Source organism: Bos javanicus, chromosome 28, assembly GCF_032452875.1.
Source record: "Bos javanicus breed banteng chromosome 28, ARS-OSU_banteng_1.0, whole genome shotgun sequence".
Classification (NCBI taxonomy): Eukaryota; Metazoa; Chordata; class Mammalia; order Artiodactyla; family Bovidae; genus Bos; species Bos javanicus.
This window is the reverse complement of record NC_083895.1, coordinates 7,676,589-7,699,191: the sequence shown is the minus strand read 5'-3', so window position 1 is coordinate 7,699,191 and position 22,603 is coordinate 7,676,589. Positions and strand designations below refer to the sequence as shown.

General features: G+C 46.3%; 1 protein-coding gene across 1 annotated transcript in view; it reads right to left on the bottom strand.

The window, feature by feature from the left end:
• MAP3K21 (mitogen-activated protein kinase kinase kinase 21) overlaps positions 1 to 19,111 on the bottom strand; it is a 58,849-nt gene extending 39,738 nt beyond the window's left edge. The window contains exons 1-2 of the mRNA XM_061404844.1: positions 17,800 to 19,111; positions 1,198 to 1,378 (exon numbers count right to left, since the gene is read on the bottom strand). Coding sequence (XP_061260828.1) covers positions 1,198 to 1,378; positions 17,800 to 18,619 — 1,001 coding nt within the window. The 5' untranslated portion in view covers positions 18,620 to 19,111. The remainder of the gene's footprint in view (positions 1 to 1,197; positions 1,379 to 17,799) is intronic.
• Between the last annotated feature and the right edge of the window lie 3,492 nt (positions 19,112 to 22,603).

The following is a 22,603-nucleotide window of genomic DNA, read 5'->3' as shown; positions in this document are numbered from 1 at the left end:
GCCTGGAAAATCCCATGGATGGAGGAGCCTGGTGGGCTGCAGTCCATGGGGTCGCTGAGAGTCGGACACAACTGAGTGACTTCACTTTCACTTTTCACTTTCATGCATTGGAGAAGGAAATGGCAACCCACTCCAGTGTTCTTGCCTGGAGAATCCCAGGGACAGCGGGGCCTGGTGGGCTGCCGTCTATGGGATCGCACAGAGTCGGACACGACTGAAGCGACTTAGCAGCGTTACAGAAAGTTAGACAGTGTGTATGCTGTGCTGTCACTTCAGTCATGTCCGACTCTTTGCGACCCTATGGACAGTAGCCCACCAGGCTCCTCTGTCCATGGGATTCTCCAGGCAAGAATACTGGAGTGGGTTGCCATGCCCTCCTCCAGGAGATCTTCCTAACCCAGGGATCAAACCCACATCTCTTCTGTCTCCTGCACTGGCAGGCGGGTTCTTTACCACTGGCACCACCTGGGAAGACCAAGCTTAGCCCAGTCTTTCTAAAAGTGCTCAGAACACTTACATTAGCCTAGAGTTGGGCAAAATCATCTAACACAAAGCCTAAAGCTGATCTTGTGGTGAATATCTCGTGTAGTTGATTGCATACGATACCAACACTGAAAAGCAGGGTGGGTCCAGAATGGTTCTAAATGTGTCGGTTGTTTCCCCTCCTGATGGTGGTGCTGACCAGGAGCTGCAGCTCACTGCCTTTGCCTGGCCTCACAAGAGAGGACTGGACCATGTGTCACTAGGCTGGGAAAGATCAAAACGCCAAATCCCAAGCACAGTTTTGAGGGCGTGCCTACCACTTTTGCGCCATTGTAAAGTCAAAAAAATTCTTAAGTGGAACAACCACAAACTGTGGACCATCTTTACTATCCATTATGCTCAGAATTATTCAATACTTTGGGACTCATTTGGGGCTTCCCTGGGGGCTCACATGGTAAAGAATTTGTCTGCAATGCAGAAGACCTGGGTTTGATCTCTGCATCAGGAAGATCCCCTGGAGAAGGAAATGGCAACCCACTCCAGTATTCTTGCCTGCAGAATCCCATGGACAGAGGAGCCTGGTGGGCTACAGTCCATGGGGTCACAAAAAGTTGGACACAACTGAGCAACTAACACTTGGGACTCATTTAATGGAAGTGCAGCAACCAGTTTCCACGAACATCTGCAAGAGCAAGATGCATGATGCTTACTTACCTCCAGATGTCGCTTCCCTTGGAAAACAAAGAAGACTTGATAACTTCCGGGGCCATCCAGGCGTACGTGCCCGCTGCGCTCATCCTGGTAGTCCTGTGCCATTCTCTCGCCAAGCCGAAGTCTGTAATCTTCAGTGTCTTGTTGCAGATGTCATCATACTCTATCTTCTCGAGTAGCAAAACTAAGGGAAAAACAAAGGGAGAGTGTTCGCATGTTTTTATAAATTTTCAGTGGCTTTTAAAATACAAACTTCAGTGCAGTTAGCTGTGAAGAGAACAAACCTGCATTTTACCATTTTATCTTATTAATACATCATGCTTTTCATAACCTTTAGTGGGTCATTTGTGCCTGAAGTTACAAGTTTAAAAAAGTCCAGACACAATACAGCTTAGCATCTTTATGAGAAAGCAAACGATTTCTAGGGGCAAGAAACGTTTAACTGAGATATCACAGGGAGGATCAGAAGTCTGTGAAAGTTTATGCGACAGGAAAATAATACGTGATTTTCTTCCAAGAAGTTAGGTCCTGATCTAAAAATGTAGTGTTTTCTACTGAATGTATTAGAGTATTGCAAGTAGATGGCATATTACCATAAATCATTATTATCAAAGATTATCTTAAGTTTGCCAAATGAGAATAGACATGTTAACCCATTAAGTTATTTTATAAGATTGGATTGCTTTACCAGAGATCAGAATACAGCAAAAAGTAAAACTTTCTAAGAAACATTATCCAGATGCTGGTTTCCCCAGCCCCCTGACAAAATGCAGAGTGTACAAGACAGCTTTCAGGAGCTGAGCTGAGGTCTGGGCAGCCCTGAGTGCTCACGTGTGTGCGTGCATGCTAAGTTCTTTCCATCGTGTCCCTCTGCCACACTCAGGTAGCAGAAGCTAAAAGAACCCTGCTTCCCATCACTGCCCACCTGCACCCACCCGCCCCGCCCTTCACAGAGCCTTGGGTTCGTCTCTCCCCTGGTTGATTTCTCTGCCTATAACCAAACAGAAACGTCCCACTGTTCCCATGAGGCTCTGATGCAGCTGCGTGTCCATGCTACTCCTTCCCATCTGCTACGAAACGGATGGTTTAAACCTACTGTGTTTTCTAACTTATCTCCTTGCTCCGTCCTTAAAACCCTCCTTCTAGCCTGCAGCTCAGTTATTCCAGTTCAACCTAATGCCCCACAGCCATGAAATTAAAAGACACTTGCTCCTTGGAAGAAAAGCTCTGACCAACCTAGACAGCATATTAAAAACCAGAGACATTACTTTGCCAACAAAGGTCCATCTAGTCAAAGCTATGGTTTTTCCAGTGGTCATGTATGGATGTGAGAGTTGAACTATAAAGAAAGCTGAGTGCCAAAGAATTGATGCTTTTGAACTGTGGTGTTAGAGAAGACTCTTGAGAGTCCCTTGAACTGCAAGGAGATCCAACCAGTCCATTCTAAAGGAGATCAGTCCTGAATATTTATTGGAAGGACTGATGCTGAAGCAGAAACTCCAATAGTTTGGCCACCTGATGTGAAGAACAGACTCATTGGTAAAGACCCCGATGTTGGGAAAGATTGAAGGTGGGAGGAGAAGGGGGCAACAGAGGATGAGATGGTTGGATAGCATCACTGACTCAATGGACATGAGTTTGAGTAAATTCTGGGAGTTGGTAATGGACAGGGAAGCCTGGAGTGCTGCAGTCCATGGGATCGCAAAGAGTTGGACACAACTGAGTGACTGAACTGAACTGAATGCCCTGCAGATGCCCCTCCCCGACTACCCTGCCACCATCTCACACCGAATTACAGTCCTTCTCTCTGGACCAGATGTTGGCCCTCTCCTCTGTCACCCACACACCACCCCAAGCAGATTCATCTTCCTAAAGCTCTGTGGCATCCTTTTATCTTTTTAAGCCTCTCATGAATAAACTACCAATGCATGTCACATAAGGATGACTCTCAAAACCACTACTCTAAGAGAAGGAAGCCCCACATGAAGCGTTTCATACAACAATTCTGTGTGACATCCTGGAAGAGGGACGGAAATCAGACCAGCGGCTTTGGAGGCTGAAGGGAAAGGTCTGAGGGCGGTGCTCCATGGAAGAGTTTTTCCAAAGTATGCAAATTCTCTCTCTTGGTGGTGGTGGTGGTGGTTACAGGATTATATGTATCTGTCAAAACGCATCAGAGTGAACCCTCAGAGGGTGAGTTTTACTGTATGTAAATTATACCTTAATAAACCTGCATTTTAAAATATTCCATGATTCCCCATAACTCAGAGATAGTGTCCACACTCTGAAACCCGGGCAATCACAGCCCCTCAATTCACACAGCAAGCTACAGTCAAACCATGCCCGGTTCCTCTACGGATAAGCTTCCTCTGCTCAAGCCAGGCTGGCTGCTCCTCGAGCCTAAACAGTATCTGCTCAGTGACATCTCCCAGATACCCCAGGTCAGGAACCAGCACCTCCTCCACACTCATGTGACCTCTGTATTTCTATGACAGCTCTGCGAGGCACCAGGTACCACAGCGTTTGCATTTACTTGATGCCTCCACTACTGTGAGCTCTGAGACAGTACGTGTGAAAGAGTGAGTGTGTGAGTGAGGGAGAGAGAGTGTGTGTGTGTGTGTGTGTGTGGTGGGGATGGCAGGAGAGGAGAGAGACGGTAAGAAACTTGGACATTCGTGCTCACTCTGTGGTGTCTGATTCAGCACAGGTGCATAGAGTTTACAGGTGAAATGAACAAAACATGCCCATTCTTATGTTTATCCTTTGCCCATGCCAATTCCCATCTAACGGAAATAACAACCAGTTCATAAGAGTCATTGGTAACTGTCAATATTCACTATATTCCTTGTACTTTACAGGCGTTATTTCATTTAATTCTCACAAAAATTGCAAGAGATAGGTCTTCATGATCAGAAGATAATTAATACTGAAAAAGAAGTGAGCAACACAGTGAATCCAATCAAACAGTAATCCAAGTTTCAGAGTTAATAGAGTATATGCCTGTGTGTGTGTAGGGGTAGTTATTATTCAGGTTTCACCTTGAAAAATAAAATGAAAAAAGCCTATTTTAATCTTTTTGCCAGTTTTTCTAAATGTCCTATGCTGCTGCTGCTGCTGCTGCTAAGTCACTTTAGTCGTGTCCGACTCTTAGCGACCCCATGACGGCAGCCCACCAGGCTCCCCCGTCCCTGGGATTCTCCAGGCAAGAACAGTGGAGTGGGTTGCCATTTCCTTCTCCAACACATGAAAGTGAGAGGTGAAAGTGAAGTCCCTCAGTCGTGTCTGACTCTTAGCGACCCCATGGACTGCAGCCCACCAGGCTCCTCCATCCATGGGATTTTCCAGGCAAGAGTACTGGAGTGGGGTGCCACTGTCTTCTCCGAAAATGTCCTATAAACATCTAATAACCACATATGAGATACAAAATTTTAAATATATTTGTGCAGGATATAAGATTAATATAAATTAATTAAATATATTAATCTATTATATTTAAATTATTAATGACATCATTCAAGATGCTCCTATTCTTATTTTTTCTGCACTTGATAAAATAGTCTCAGATAAATGTTAATATGTCTCGCTATGATTATGTATTTTGTTCTTTTTCCTTACATTTCTTCTGATTTTTGTTTTATGTATCTTTGTTATTAGGTATCTAATGATTCATGATGTCATCTTCTTTGTAAACTGCACCTTTTATCATTAAAAATATTTGTTTCATTGAATGAATGAAAAATGAATAAGTTAACTGATTTTTTTTTTGAAAAGCCTTTTATTCTTTAACAACATCTTTGTCATTGTTTAAACCTGGCACTAACTCTTAAAAGGACAAAAATGAACAAGCATGGGAGATTTCTTACAATAAATGATCCAAACAAAACTGGAAACAAGCATAAGACATTCTTCATGTTTGATCTGTGGAAAAGGGGAAGCACTTTCCCAAACGTTATAGAAATAATCAGCGTTGACTGAGCACATTCTGTCCCGTACACTTAACGGGTATTTTAACCAGATAACCCCTACCACAGTGCTATGGGTGGATATTATTTATCACCTGTACTTGATAGATAAGGAAACTGAGACACAGAGACGCTGAGTAATCTGTCCAGGGTCACATAGCTAAGGAGCAATGCCCTTCAAGCTGTCTGACCCCTGGGTCCATGGTCCTAACTACGGCCTGCATTGCTCGGTTGACAGCTGTTATAAATTTTCACAAGTGCTTTCTTGATCCCTTGGAAATCTCCTTGTATTCAGGAGCCCATTGTCCTCCTTTCTGATTTCCTGCCATTGGATAATTATCGCGTGATCTAAGTGGCAGCCCTGCGGCATCACGACAGAAGCATGCACGCCAGGGGGGACTGCTCGGTTTGGACTCTGTGCTTTTGACTCCTGTCTGTCACAGGAATTATGACCGTGCAGGGAGGAAGAAAGGAAGACACATACAGTGCTCAGAACGGTGTCTGAAACACAGTAAGCATTTCGTAAGGATTACACATACCTATACCCACATATATCCTTTATCAATGGGTTTGAAAGCGTTTTTAGCAAATCTTCAAAATCACTTTCATGGAAGTCAGGAAATCCTATCCCTTTGCAAGGCTTGAAATTTCACTTTGTAATGGATTCACATTGGTGTCATCAATTTAGACAGTCACAGAAGTCACAGAGTTAATGCAACATGAGCTAGCTGAAGGGGGACTGATTATAAAGTTGCCAATTCTGAATAAATACTGTTATCCTGTAACGTTCCTTCCCCTAGAACTTCTAACTAATATGCAGAGAGTAAGGACCCCCTTCTATCCCCCCAATATCACCTAAGGCAGTGCCTCATACACCAAACACTCAATAGTTTTTATTAATGATAATTATTAGTATCACCAGTCATAATAAGGATACTGTCTACCCCTAACTAATCCTCTTCTAGGTAGAGTTGTCTCCATTTCATCTCCCACTGGACCTTCATGCCATTCTGCGACAGTCTGGAATTTACAGTCTCCAGGTCACAGTTAGAAATGTAACCCAGATCATATGGCTACTATACAGGGCTTGGCTTCAGATCCCGTCTGAAGGGCAAGCATCTGAACAACCGGACACAAAGTGGGCACACCAAATTCTGGGCCACAGAAACAGACAGTTGTTGCCAGTCTTCCTTGTTACTAATAACGCTACCAGTTACAAAAAGGGAGCAGAATAATCAGAAATTCCACTTTGTTAATTTTTGAATTTTCCTTTCTTCCATGTCAGCTTGCTGCTGCTGCTGCTAAGTTGCTTCAGTCGTGTCCGACTCTGTGCGACCCCATAGACGGCAGCCCACCAGGCTCCCCGTCCCTGGGATTCTCCAGGCAAGAACACTGGAGTGGGTTGCCATTTCCTTCTCCAGTGCATAAAAGTGAAAAGTGAAAGTGAAGTCACTCAGTCGTGTCTGACTCTTAACGACCCCACGGACTGCAGCCTACCAGGCTCCTCCATCCATGGGATTTTCCAGGCAAGAGCACTGGAGTGGGGTGCCATTGCCTTTTCTGCCATGTCAGCTTAAGGTATACATATTTCTCAGTGCTGATTCCTCATAAATATCAAGAAAAAATCAATATCTGATCTTTTAAAACCCTGTATACTTGAACCACAGGAACAAAAAATAGATAATTAGCTACAGGGACTTCCCTGTGGCTCAAAGGGTAAAGAATCTGCCTGTGATGCAGGAGACCGGGGTTTGATTCCTGGGTTGGGAAGTTCCTCTGGAGAAGGGAATGGCAATCCACTTCAGTACTCTTGCCTGGAGAATTCCATGGACAGAGAAACCTGGCGGGCTATAATCCACGGGGTTGCAAACAGTCGGACATGACTGAGTGACCAACACACACACACACAGCTACTTCGTCAGCTGTATGATGTTTCTCCCCTCATAATACACACTAATTTCACTTTTAAACGATGATATCCTTACACCATACAAGAGTCTACACTAATGGTCAGGTTGGCTCGCACTTCTATCTAACTGTTTTCCAAGACACTTTCACATATTTCCTCTCTTTCTTCTGATAAACATCCAAACGGAAAGGCATGAGGAAGCCTTGATTAAAATGGGTTTTTCCAGTGGTCATGTATGGATGTGAGAGTTGGACTGTGAAGAAGGCTGAGTGCCGAAGAATTGATGCTTTTGAACTGTGGTGCTGGAGAAGACTCTTGAGAGTCCTTTGGACTGCCAGGAGGTCCAACCAGTCCGTGCTGAAGGAGATCAGTCCTGGGATTTCTTTGGAAGGAATGATGCTAAAGCTGAAACTCCAGTACTTTGGCCACCTCATGCAAAGAGTTGAATCATTGGAAAAGACTCTGATGCTGGGAGGGATTGGGGGTAGGAGGAGAAGGGGACGACAGAGGATAAGATGGCTGGATGGCATCACTGACTTGGTGGACGTGAATTTGAGTGAACTCTGGAAGTTGGTGATGGACAGGGAGGCCTGGCGTGCTGTGATTCATGGGGTCGCAAGGAGTCGGACATGACTGAGCGACTGAACTGAACTGAACCAATCCACATCCTCAGGCCGCAGGTAATGCCTGGCAGCCGTTGAGAAGCAAAAAGACCTCAGAAAGGCAACTCTAAAATAAAGGCAGAACTACCAGTGAGAAGAAAACACTCAATATTTACAGAGGATTGCATTTCTAAAGCAATGCCATGGCAGAATGCACTATTAGCAGCCACTGCATTGGCAGTTTTGAAACACCTGCCCCCACCTGGAGCCCAAGGTTTCCACAGAAGCTTTGAACTAACAGAAAACAAGTTAAAATAACACTCTGAATGTCAAACGTTTAGAGTTCCATGAAAGGCCCATTGTTCTGGATTCTATTTCAGAGGTGTTCAGCAGAATTCTTCAAATTCCTTATCTTTTGGGCAAAATGACCGAAACCAAAAATAGCCAGTGTCCCGACAGGTAATGTGACCGGGTGCCTGCCCAGGTTTCAGCGGAGGGCAGGCTGGCGGTGCTTCCGCATCCTGCCCAACACCAGGAAGAGGACCCCAAGGAACAGCCATGCATGAAGCGGGCACATCAACTTCTGGGCCACAGCAAGTAGTCAATTCCTGCTAGCAACCCAGCGACGAATGTTTGAGCCCCTTTTTGGGCAACTTCAGTGAAGATTTTTGACCCCTGTTAGCCCCATTCTTGAACAATCAGCCTTTACAACCTGTGTTTTGTCTACTTATTCAACCATGAGGCACTTGATTTTTTCCAGCTCCTTTGAAGTTTCACTTTGGTATTTTCCGAATTGTAGTATATAATATATATATTTCTTATAGCAATTACAATGCATCCATTCTATTTCCTCACCATTTATGGGAGTGCCAGTCCAAATTCCATTTGAGTCAAATAGGTTCATTTCAATTAACCTTTAACTAGGACTATGTTATATATATATAAAAAAACTGTTAGAAAGAAATCAATTGAGGAAAGCACCAATGTGAAAGAATATATTAACAAAACACCACCTCTCAGCCTATGGCAGTAATGTTACTCTGTGAATTTCAATTCTGGAAACAATCAGCCATTCATTTCCAGGGAAAAAATGATAACTTTCTAAGTTTACCAAATAGCACTGAACTTTCTCATGTTTCTTCCATCTATTCCCACATCTGTAGCACTTATTCACTCACCAGTCTCTGGAGGCCTTCATCTTGGTCTTCAAGTCCCTTTTCAATCTCATCTCCATGTCTTTTCAGCTCTTCCTGGACTTTCCAAAAGGAATCCTACAGCCTAAAATTTCTGTACATTAAAGGCCACTTCTAAAAAACATGCCATTACGTTAGTGTCTCCTTGCTCCTGGTGCCAGCTGTGTGGACCGCCTCCCACCTGCACCCTCCACAACACCGCACCTGGCCTCCACTTCTGATGGAGGCAGCCCAGCTCCAGCCCTGGATCCTCGCTGCAGCACTGGATCCTCGCTGCAGCACCTTCAGCTCCACTGGCCTTTGGAATCTCAATTTCCCCTTCTAGTAAAAATCTCAATTTCCCCTTCTAGTAAAAAACCAAAAAACCAAAAACGAACAGCTTTGCCACTCTCTGCCTGCTCCCATATTATACGAGCCTGTAAATACCATGTCCCCCTGGGTGCCTTCCCTCAGGACTTCTCTAGATGTTCTCTGCATTTCTAAGGCATTTAAGCTGTGCCACTCCCCTTACACTTAAACACTGTCTTATCTCATTTCTTGGTCTCATCTCTAATTAAATTATAAGCACCTGGAGGATAGAATGTGCACCTAACTTATTGCATTCATTCATTTCTACTGCATAGCAACTACCATTTTTATACACTCAATAAACAGTTGCTAAATGAGTGACTACTATAAGGGGAAGAAGGAGCAGGAAGATGAACCTTTTCATGTGAAGCCAGCTGCTGAGTATGGAAAACCAATGCACCTGTTCCTCCTAAAACAGCACAGACTGCTTTAGAAACAACGATAGCAAAGTAGTTATTTGGATTTGACCCATCAGCTGCAACTGACGCAGTTGATTATTCTCCCCTGAACCCCGTTCTTCTCTGGCCCCCAAGTATCACAACACTCTCTCACTTTCATTCCTTTACCAGCTGCTCCTTTTTCTGGTACCTCCCTCTCTGCAGGGCCTCTAATCCCTGGTGACCTCCAGAGCTCAGCCCTCGGACCTCTGGTCTTTCCTATCAGCACTCAGTCCCCAGATAATGTCAGCCACTCTCAGGGCTTTTCATGCCATGGACATGTTGCTGACTCCCAAGTGATCACTTCCACCCTAGCTCCTTGTGTGTTCTCAAAACTGCAGACTGTGTGACCTGCTGCAATGTCACTCAGAGCCAGGCCTTGATTCAGAAACTTTCCAGGGGCCACCCCCTCTCTCCTGGGTGCCCCATGATTCCCTTCCAGGCCTCTCCTGTCACAGTGGGCTCCTGCTCTGGGGAGTGATTTCTGTTCTTCAACCCAAGTTTGTTCTCCAGGAGATCTGCTTTCCCACTTCTTCAGGTTTTGCTTCCTTTTCTGGAAGGCCTTTCTTAACCACACACTAATCTTGAACTGCTCACTCTAAGATTTTAACCTTCCTTTTCAACTTTTAGTTTTTCTGCTAAGCAATTGGGCTTCTCAGGTGGCGTTAATGGTAAAGAACCCATCTGCCAATGCAGGAGACTAAGAGACATGGGTTCGATCCCTGGGTTGGGAAGATCCCCTGGAGGAGGGCATGGCCACCCACTCCTGTATTCTTGCCTGTAGAATCTCATGGACAGAGGAACCTGGTGGGCTAGAGTCCATAGGGCTGCAAAGACTGAAGTGACTTGGCACTCATGCACTAAGCAATTACCACCCTCCACCATACTGCGTCTTTCACCATTTACACTCTAAGGTCCACACTGCCCACTGGCGTGTAAATTCCACGAGGGGAAGAACTTGCTCTCTACTTTGCTCACCACTGACTACCCAGAGCCTGAAGCACCCCTGACGTGCAGTGCACAGTCACTAAATGACTGTGGTGTGATGAATGAGTCAGCCCACTATATACAAGGAGAGAGACCTCTGCAAGTTCTGGGCGTGTGATCAGCTAAATCATGACTTCACAGGGCCCTTAACACCATAGACACACACAATATTCAGTTTCAATGAGAAAACTTCTTACATTCCATTGTGTGTGAAACACACACATCACTCTTTCTATCGGCTGAACATTTTCCGTATTTTATCAAGGTACGGAACAAAGCAAAATCAAGAGGGAGGAATCTACCACAATATTCTACATTAATATGTTAGTAAACTGAAAGTAATACAGTTGATATTATTTGAGTCAATATTTGCAGACAACCTGAAACAAAGTGACTCTTGAAAGTCAATTAAACCAATAATAACTCAAACCTCCTTTATGTAGTCAAGACACTCTACCCAAATGGCATGTGATTTGCTCTTTTTCAAAAAGCATAAAAAAGTCCCAGTAATGAATTCTGCTGTTGTGCTAAGCTGCTGTCGTGTCCGACCCTTTGTGACCCCATGGACTGTAGCCCACCAGGCTCCTCTGTCCATGGGGATTCTCCAGGCAAGAATACTGGAGTGGGTTGCCAAGCCCTCTTTCAAGGGATCTTCCCAACCCTGGGATCAAACCCAGGTCTTCCGCATTGCAGGTAGATTCTTTACCATCTGAACCACCAGGGAAGTCCAATGAACTCTGTAGTGAAACAGTTAAAACAGCAATTGAATACTTCATGCCTTCTCCCTGACCCTTAACTTATCAACCCAAGTTACAAGCAGACTTGCCAAAGTGTGCAGATGGCAGCATTCCTACGGAACAAAGCGCGAGACTGTTTCCTTGTACAGCTGGCTGGCCTGGATCAAGGGAGTCAATTAAATGATGAAGACTCTTACCCCCAACTACAATGAATAAACGTATGATAACATGGCACTATATTCTGCAGAAATAATAATGTCCTTGTGTTATAAAGAATTGTGGAAAGCTTTTAGGAATCAATGAGTTCACACACAAGCAAGTTAGGAACTATTTAAAGCACTCAAAGTGTTTCTAAACCATACACAGAAATAAGTATAGTCACCAGCTCACATTTAGATTGCATCTTACAGTGTATTAAGTACCTTGACATATACAGAAGTCAGGGAACTACATCCTATGGGCCAAACTGGAAAGCTGAATAGTTGCAACAGGAACTATACGGCCTGCAGAGCCAAACATATTTACTACCTGGACCTACAGGGGAAAGTGTGCTGACACCAGGTGTACACTATTTCAATGAGCCTCACACTACCCTCTTCAGAAAGTTTGAGTCCATGAGCCCACTGATTGTGAGAAGTGGAGTCAGAGCTAACTAAATTCTTGCTGCTTTGGGGTCAGTTGTACAAATGTAAGTTTTAGGCTCCAAAATAAAGCCATCACAGTTCTCCCAGCCTCCCCAGGAACCCTTCTTCTGCTCCCTAAAATTCCTTCATCAAGATATTTCTACCTTGTGGGAGCCACTCAAGTACCACAGAGAGTTTGGGAAGTCACATTGAAATTCCAAGTTAAAATCATCAGCCTGACGTAGTAAATCTGGTCATTATTTTCCAACTCCGGTGAGTCAGAGGGAGAAAGTGCCCTATATTAGCTCAATAAATAAATAGTGATTATAAAAAATTAGGTTCTGGTCATAGGTGATAAACAAATTTATGCCAAACTGATGTCTAAGTATTTTATTTTTTATTCCTGACCCACCAATAATAGTGGGTATTGATAGATACAGTCATAAAGTAAATTACTCTAAGCTTATACACTTTTCTTTGTAGATGTTTGTCTTACAGATCAGAGCACTTTCCTCCTCAAAACCATCCATGGCTTGCTTTTGCCGTCAGATAGTCCACAACTCTTGGCATGACATTCAAGGCCATGCTAACGTCTGGCTACAAACTAAACACCAGTCTCCTTCTCAACAAAAGCCACTGTCTACTTTTCATTCTAGCATACCTGACTCCTAACTGTTCACTAAAAAAGCCATCTGTGTTCATGTAGAATGTACCCAATTGCCTATGAAGGGTTTAAAAAAAAAACACTAGATTTTTCCCCTACAGGTTCCCGTTCATCTCCAAGAGAGGAATTCAGTACACAGTGTCAGAAATCAAGACTTTCAGGCTCAGTGAGGTTATATAACTTGCCCAAGGTCACACAGCTCGTAGATGACAACACCAATATTCAAACCCAAGTCTGACCTCAAAGCCAAGGCTCCTTCTGGTATTGCAAGGTTCTAGAACAGTCCAACCCTTACATGCCAGCGTGGGAAAGCAGGACTTAGAGACGGCCTTCTGAAACGATGGAGGAGACCTCCTATCTCGGCTTCCCTTTCCCACACTTTGATACACTTGACAGTGACTACAAAACGATCTGAGATGTACATTATAAAATGAGCATAATGTGAGAAGTTAAAGTCACTCAGTCATGTCTGACTCTTTGTGACCCCATGGACTGTACAGTCCATGGAATTCTCCAGGCCAGAATACTGGAGTAGGTTGCCGTGCCCTCCTCCATGAGATCTTCCCAACCCAGAGATCAAACCCAGGTCTCCCACATTGCAGGTGGATTCTTCACCATCTGAGCCACCAGGGAAGCCTATAAAATGATCATCAGCACTAAATTACTCACAACTATGAAAAAAAAATCAGAAGTGGACTATTTATTTTCCAACAAGCAAGCATAAAATGGAAAGGGAAGACATGCCTGATCAAAATCAAGACCCATTTTGATTGCCATTCTTTCAAAGATATATCTTTAGTCAATTTTGTTTCAGAAGCAAACAGCTCTCTGTCACCACTGGGCTCTCTGAACTGATCTCCCCGAACTCCTAGAATAGGAAGAGGCCATGGCATGAAGCTACATGTCTGGAGTAAAAGAACAGACGAGAGAAGGGAGAAAACGCACGTCTCTCAACTGATAATAGCATAATTAATAGCTCTTCCAAACCACTCTTATGAGCTTTTTAAGCACCTTATTTGGAGATCACACTGGCTATAATTTTCTCAAATAGCTCCTTTATTTACACTGCACTAATGAGAAAAGCAAAAAAAAAAAAAAAAAATTTAGATTCCTTTTGTAGTTTTAGTAAGAGCTCTAAATTGCATTTCATAATAAATACAACTATGTCTATTTATAGACTGCAGATGTCCTTGTAGATAATAATATATAATAATTATTCCCAGGAGGCTAAAAAAAAAAAATCAGGATAAAAGAAACCTAATCATTGAAATAAAAAGTACACAAATAAGCAGCTACAAGGTCTGTGGCTCAGTTTCTCATGCAACGTTTATTTTCTGCTTAAAAAAAAAGAAAAGGTAGAACACAGTAAGCAACATTAGCAAAAAAGGAACCATAAATTATGCCATGCAATCTTCTTTCTATCCTGAACTATGTCAGAACAAACAAAACACTTAAGACTAAATTCTAATAATTCAAAGCCTCCTCAGCAATTCACATATTGTACTATTTTCACTCCTTCCTGGTAACTTCCCTGAAAACCACTTCCATTGCTCAGCCAAACCAATGCTTTCTCTGGCCTGGACAATTTCCCCAGTCTTCACTGAGGCCAATTCCTAGTCCATTCTTCAGAGTAATCTTATAAACACAGGCATTCAATCATGCCCCTCCTCTGCACAAAATGCCCCGAGGCTTTGGACTGATGGATGGTGCTCAGAGGGAACACCCCCATGGACCAATGGCCTGCAAGCCACCCCCAGCCCGCACCTGTCTTCTACTCTCTGCTACAGCCCTCCGGCCCGCCTTCTTCCCAGTCCAATAATCCAGGCTCATTTCTACATCATCTGCCCTTTGCCTGGACCTTGGCTTGACTCATTCCTCCTCCTCCAGGTCTCCGTGTCACTTCCTCGGAGTGGCTGCCTTTGACCACCCCATCTGATCAGCATCCTCACTCTGCCCGCCCCCCATCATGCTTTCTTTTCTTGACAGCACTTACTGATATTTGCATGACTGCCATTTATCTTCCCTATGAGACTTAAGTTCTGTGCTGGGGGAACACTGTTTACCATCTGCTTTCGCACTATATCCTGGGGGCTAGAAGTCCCTGGTAGAGGGTGGGCCCTCAAACTCTGTTGAATAAATGAGTTCCAGCTCACAATGATTTTTCTCTTCTCTGAGTGCATATAAAACTGGTCCTTTCCACAGTAACCCAAGGTTGCCTTGTATTGCTCTCTAGTTGCGGTACACAGATTTAGCAAAGCATTTTCTATTTACTTTGCATCTGGGAGTGACAGGGCCTAGCATATTTCAACAACATAAATGATGCTTAAAACTTGCTTATTAGGCTCAACTTTCAATCTTTTGCTGTCTCTTGAAAAAAGGACAGAATTGTTTGTACATCACAAGATTGGTTTTTATTTCAACAAACATTGCCTCAGAATGATATGACAGGACTTAAAAAAAAAAAAAAAAGACTGATGAGAGAAGAAAGAAAATATATCAAGAGCCATATCTTAATTTGATAAATTTAAACATTTTTTTTAAGACAATAATTTCTACTAGCTCGGGTCCAAGTAGTTGTATTCTGGCTCTTTGTTATAAGAGCAGACTAAAGAGTAAAACTAAAATTCAATATTGATTTTTTAAAATCTTGTTTACATTATCATTAACTCACTACCACCATTAGCAAATAGCCAATAGAGTCAAACAAAACATACTGTAATAGAGTCTCTGCTGTACTGAAAAAGTCTCAACAAGAAGTTATGGCTTCACATATCACAAGAGGGTCCAAGGGACCTGCGTTAATTCATTGAATAAATAATACCAGAGCCAGGATAAGACAATGTGCTAGACCCTGCTCTGCACCTTTTAGGCCCTATTCAAAATGCCTACATCTTAGAAATTAAAAACTGTAAAAGTGGTCATATCGTAACAAATATTTGGCTAGGCGAGTGACCTAGCCAATTAAGTTGTTTTAAAAGTCTGATAATTCCACTCTGCCTAACAATTACAGAAATTAAAATGCTCCAGGAAGTTTGGCAACTTACTCTGAGGGTAAAAAGTCTTTCAAAAAGTAAATTGCAGCCTATAATCACCTTCAGATTACATAATATCTCCCCGAGACACAGTAAGCTACTTGTTCCACGGTACAAGTTTTTCTAGTGTCAATAAAAACTTTTTAACCATGTTATTATTCCAAGGTCATGCTATTTCTTTTCACTATTTAATAGATTAGCACTTTAAATTTTTTAATTTATACAGTGGAACACGGGTTAACCTGCCCTTCTGTGCTTTTACCACCACTGGCAGACATACTCTGCCTTTGTGAACAGGTCGTATGGACCTTAAGCATTATTACAACCCAACCGAACAGCCTAAGCATAATGCAAAAGTAAGAGTCACAGACCCTTTAATTCCTGGGTCTAAGGATGAGGAATTTTGCTGGTGTTGGCGATGTGACATCCAGCAACAGAGTAAGTTTGTAGGATGCCAGGTTCCATGTCTATCACAGAACTACAGCAACTGCCAAGAGCCAGAATGAGCAGGATGCTGCTGCCATCCTTAAAATACCTGGTTCTGCAGAAAACTCTCAGCAGACAAAGGCTTGTGGGCTCCACCAGGGATAGTAGGGCTTCTTGGACACACAGGTCATGTTCTTTGGCAGCAGGTTAAACATTTCTTTCAGTAAAAGCATAGCTTAGGCAATAAGCTCGAATTGGTAGCAAAGACTGTGTCGGGTGTTAAGCAATTACAAAAATTAGTACACCTGAAATTGTGCTATGTCTTTACTGCAACACTTCAGTCCAAAAATAGGTAAATGGCCTCACCTGGCCTCTGTCAGGACTCTGAGGGCGCACACCACTCCTGCCACCTTTCTAGCCCATATTTTGTTAGAATTTGTTCCTGTCACTCAAGCAGCTGCAATCTAAATTGTAAGACATGAGGCCAACAGAAGTCATAAGATTAAAAAAAAAAAAAAATCCAATGCTTATTTGTAGTTACCAACACTCATATTATTTACAGTTCCAAAATGCTACAATAGTCATTTTCAGGTACATTGCTGTAGGATTTTGTATAGGAGAAACAGTCTCCATAAACATACAACCAACATATCATTTCTTCCTGTCATTCTTCTGTCTTGCAGTGCAGGAGAAGGGCAATGTTTCCATTTGCCTCAGCTCCTGTCCTAGCAGGTTTTACAAGGTTGAAACACATGCAGCTGTGGTAGGCCAACGCCAGTTCTGGCTGCATCCTTTAATCTTTCATGAGATTTCACCGCATTCTAAGACTGTGAAGAGATCTTCAATACCGAAGAACAAACTTTAAACAGCTAATTCTAGTAGCTCTTTTATACAATGAAATTTAATAGGATTTGGGCTGAGTTCCTTTGTCAGTTCTTAATCGACATCTGTAAAACGCACATTGATTTATAAACAAAGTGAACGATACAGGCCAGGTTTTCTAGATTTCAAGTACCTGCACAAGGACAATGAACTTGCTCTTAAATCAACCCAAGTGTGCATGATGGCACAAAATGGTGTTTCTGGTCTGGAGACAATTCCCTAACAGGCAAGCCACTGAACCAATAATGAAATCATACTCCAAGGGCAGAGACATCTGAATGAAAACACTTTGGAGACGTCAAAGGACACGAAGCCATATTGAAAGTGGTAAAGAAGAGACCTCAATACAGTGCTTGTAAGCTGAAGGAAAGGGCAGGTTGATGAAGGCCACTAGACAAGACGAGGGCGGCGGGGGGCATGGGTTTCGAGAAAGGCCTCAGTTGGCAAAGTATTCTATCCAAACGAACTACTTATTGTATCTAAAGGCCAAACAGCACCATGAGGTTTCCAGAAAGTCCAGATCTTTTACAACTGTGTGGTCTGCAAGCAAGTCTGATCTGAATTAAACACACACACACACACACACACACACACACACACACACACACACGGCACCTAAAAGCACCAAAGTGTGTCACCTGCTCCAAAGCGAGTAACCAGGGTGCAAATGGACCTCTGAGCCCAGGAAAGTCTGCGCAGGCTTTTTGGGAGTCCGGAGGTCGACTAGCCTATCCAGGTGGACTGCGACGGGCGCAGCTGAGTCTTCCTCTCCCCCATCCCGCCGCCCCACCGTCCCCACTCACTGTTGCTGGACTTGAGGTCCCGGTGAAGGATGGGCACCACCGCCTCCTCGTGCAGGTAGAGCATGCCCCGCGCGATCTGCACAGCCCAGTTGACCAGCACGTGCGGGGGGATGCGGCGCGCGCGGCGCGGGGAGGGCGCGCGGGGGTCCGGGGTCGCATTGGCGGCGGCTAGCGCGCGGTTGAGCGCTCCGCCGCGGGCAAACTCGAGCACCAGGCAGAGGTGCGGCTGCCGCAGGCACACGCCGCGCAGCTCGATGATGTTGGGGTGCCGCAGCATGGAGAAGAGCCGGGCCTCCCGCCGAACGCTCTCGGCCGCCGCCGCCGCGTCCTGCTCCGGGTCGCAGCGCGCCGCCTTCACCGCCACCTCCTGGCCCTGCCAGGTGGCGCGGTACACCTGCCCGAAACCGCCGGCGCCGATGAGCTCCTTTAGTTCCAGCCGCTCGAAGTCGACGTGCACGGGCGAGCCGGGCCGCGGCGGCGGCTGTCTGGCGGGCTGCGGCGCGCGGTGGGCGGCCGGGCGGCACGGCGCCACGTAGTTGGCGGGGAAGATGCCGAGGCGTCGCTGCACCTGGCCGGCCCACCAGCCCTCGTCGCCCGATACGGCAGCGTCCTGGGACAGCACCTCCACCAGCTGGCCGCGGCGCAGGCTCAGCTCGTCCTCGCCGCGCGCCTCGTAGTCGTAGAGCGCGGCCCACAGCCCAGCTCCTGCCGAGGCCGAGCCGCCGGAGGAGGCGGACGAAGACGACGCGGAGCCGGTGGGGGCGCCCCGGGCCGGGGATCCCGGCCGGTCGGGTGCGCTCTCGGCGCCGGGCAAGGCCATGGTGGGTGGTGGCGAGGGGCGAGAACCGGGCGGCGGGCTCAGCCTCCCGGGCGGCCGGGGGCGCGCATCGTTCAGCGGGGTCACCGCCAGCGCCCAGAAAGGCAGGGAACGGGTCTGGGCTCAAGGACGGTGAGGGTTCACTGGCCCACTACCCGAGGGCCCCGTCTTCAGCCTCCGTTCCTCCTCCGCTGTCTCTGCTGCTGCGCCGGTCCCCGCGGCCGCCGGCCCTGCCTCTCCATGGTGGTGCGCTGGGCCTGCGGCCGGCCTGCGGCACGTTCGGCCTAGCAGCCGCCTGAGCCCAGCCCCTCCCGGCCCGGCCCTCCTACTCGGGTCCTTCCCGCCCCCTCCTGGTCCGTCCCGCCCCCAAAGCCTTCACCGTACTCAGGACCTGCCCGGCCCTCCGAGTCCGCGGCCATCTGGGCCCGCCCCCTCCGGGCCTATTTCCCCCTCCCACAAGGGCCCACCCCGCCTCCAGGAGCCGCCGTCGCCTGGGCCCGCCCCCTCGGGGCCTGTCCCGCTCCCCCACCGGGGCCCGTCGCGCATTCAGGGGCGGCCCTACCTCCAGGGCCCGCCCCATCTCACGGGGCCCGGCCCTCACCCTGTGTCCGCCCCGCCCCCAGGGCCTGCACCACCTCCAGGGCCTGCTCCGCCCCCAGTGTCCGCCTTGCCCTGGGCCCGCCCCCTCCAGGCCTGTCCCCCTCCCACCAGGGCCTGCAGCGCATCCAGAGGCCGCCCTACCTCCAGGGCCGGCCCCACCACACCTGGGCCGGCCCCACCCATTTGGCTCCCACCGCCCCCGAGGCTCGCGCTCCACCTCTTTGGGTGCGCCTTACCCTTGAGTCCGGGGAGGCGGAGCCAGCCCCGGGCTGCGAGAGGTTTTCGGGAGAATTTAAATAAAGCCCAAGGTTAGGCTCGGAGACTCTATACAGTTCTCTACTGTTGTCTAGAACGCGGTGGCAGCAGGTGAAGACGATCTGGTGCCTTAAGCCGAACAGAGATTGGACTGAGAGTCGTGGTGCGTCCTGGGACAGGTCCGAACAAATGGAGCGAGGCTGCAGACCGGCTCCCTGGGCATGCAGCCCAGAACTGACGGAGTGACGAGAACCGGTGTGCAGGACCCGGCCGCGCGTCCTTGGTGACAGAAATCCAGCCTTCGTCTGTACTGTGGACTCCAACGGAAAAGGACCTGTGAACCCACAGGTTCGGGTGTAGGAGGCGTTGGCAACCACTGGGTGCTAGAGCCCGTAAACTTACATATTGCCCAGGGAAGGCGAATAAAGCAAGATAATCTGTGCACAGAAAGCTAGGTCCTCGACGATGTGCTGGCTGCTCGTTTACCGGAGTACATAAATGCCCTGGGAAGCAGGGCCTTCACACGCTTCCATTTACTCCGCGTAGCGAATGATCGCCTTCCAACAGCGTCAGAAGGGGAAGCTTTAATGTTTGCGGGCCAGGACTGTTTTAGGTCTAGAGAGAGGAACTTTGGGGTTTTCTTGTGTAAACGTATTTTCTTCTCTGAAATTTTTTCATTCATTAATTTAGAAAACCTTGCATCTTTGAGGATTTACCCGTGATGAGGTCTGTGGAAGGGAACACCATAATTAGTCCTCCTGAAACGGACCACCGCTGAGATGCAGCCAGCCTCTCTTCCTCTGTGGTGGAAGGGAAAGCAACGCCCAGCGCAGTGTGGCAGGGCCTTCCCCGCTCCTCCCTGTTAGTCCTCCATGCTACCCCTATTTACAGTTTCTACCATGATTATCCAGAGAACAGACCCGTGGGTCTATTCTCTATGTTGATGGAGATGGTGGACAAAACCCTCCAGGTGTGACTACATCTAATTTAATTATACTTGCTGCTGCTGCTAAGTCCCTTCAGTCATGTCCGACTCTGTGCGACCCCATAGACGGCAGCCCATCAGGCTCCCCCGTCCCTGGGATTCTCCAGGCAAGAACACTGGAGTGGGTTGCCATTTCCTTCTCCAATGCATGAAAGTGAAAAGTCAAAGTGAAGTCGCTCGGTCGTGCCCGACTCTTAGCGACCCCCTGGACTGCAGCCTACCAGGCTCCTCTGTCCATGGGATTTTCCAGGCAATAGGGAGCGCTTACTCTGTAAGAGACTAGACTAAGGATTGGAGGTTACAAAGCCTCAGTCTTAGAGAATAAGAGAGAATAAAAAGTGCCAGGACAGAAGAATAAGCCAAGTGTCCTGGGCTCAAGTCGAAGGAGCAATCCGATTATGCCTGGGGTCGCTGGGAGATGCTTTGTTGAATGCCATTTGAGTTAAGTATGTCTAGGATTCATAGAAAAATGGTGTGTGAGTACAAATAAACAGTGGGCTCAGGAAACTGTTAGAGGCTGAGAGTTTCCTGTGGCAGATGAGACTAGAAAGGTAGTGCCTGCGTGTTAAGTTGCTTCAGTCATGTCCGACTCTTTGTAACCCTGTGGACTATACCGGCCAGGCTCCTCTGTCCATGGCATTTTCAAGGCAAGAATACTGGAGTGGGTTGCCATGCCTTCCTCTAGGAGATCTTCCCAACCCAGGGATCAAACCCTCATCTCCCACGTCTCCTGCCTTGGCAGGAGCCACCTGGGAAGCCAGTCAGGGCTGAAATCCCAGGATGCCTGGTCACCTTCATGGAGAGATGAAGTGAAGTCAAAGTCACTCAGTTGTGTCCAACTCTTTGCGACCCTATGGACTGTACAGTCCATGGAATTCTCCAGGCCAGAATACTGGAGTGGGTAGCCTTTCCCTTCTCTAGAGGATCTTTGCAACTCAGGAATCGAACCCAGATCTCCCACATTGCTGGTGGATTCTTTACCAGCTGAGCCTCCAGGGAAGCCCTCATGGAGAGATAGTGTAACAGATGAGAGAACTTTCAGGGTTGGTGAAGTAAACAAGTGGATGGGAAAGATAGGATTGTAAGAGGATGAAGAAGAAAACATAAGGAAGAAAGAATAAGGATTCTGGTGTTTGTGGGCCATTGAGATGACTCACTGACAGGAAACAATATTTTCTGGAGAAAAGTTGAGAAAGGAAGTCAGGTTAGAAAGGGCTTTAAAAGTGAGCTGAGGTGTCTGGATGTAAGGAGAGATTAGAAACTCTGGAGAGGTGAGAAAGAGGGATGAGGAAAAATATTCCCTCAAAACTGTGTAAGTTGTTTAAGACATGAAACGATCTTTTGGATAAAAAAATGTTTCTTAGAAGTTTTAGTTACTTTTATTGGATCTTCTTCTTCTAGACATAAAACAGCATATTAGAAAGTTTAACAGTTTGATAGAATTGCTCTAACTTTTTAAGACAAAAAGCATTTTGATTGATGGCTTGGAACTTTGGAAATGCCAGCTATCATTCATTATTTACCTTGGATTACACTTGGAAATTATTACTTTGGATTTCTGGGCTCCAAAATCACTGCAGATGGTGATTGCAGCCATGAAATTAAAAGACACTTACTTGTTGTAAGGAAAGTTATGACCAACCTAGACAGCATATTAAAAAGCAGAGACATTACTTTGTCAACAAAGGCCCATCTAGTCAAGGCTATGGTTTTTCCAGTAGTCATGTATGGATGTGAGAGTGGACTATAAAGAAAGTTGAGCGCTGAAGAATTGATGCTTTTGAACTGTGGTGTTGGAGAAGACTCTTGAGAGTCCCTTGGACTGCAAGGAGATCCAACCAGTGCATCCTAAAGGAGATCAGTCCTGGGTGTTCATTGGAAGGACTGATGTTGAAGCTGAAACTCCAATACTTTGGCCACCTGATGCGAAGAGCTGACTCATTTGAAAAGACCCTGATGCTGGGAAAGATTGAGGGCAGGAGGAGAAGGGGATGACAGAGGATGAGATGGCTGGATGGCATCACCGACACAATGCACATGGGTTGGGTGAACTCCGGGAGTTGGTGATGGACAGGGAGGCCTGGCGTGCTGTGGTTCATGGGGTCACAAAGAGTTGGACACGACTGAGAGACTGAACTGAACTGAAC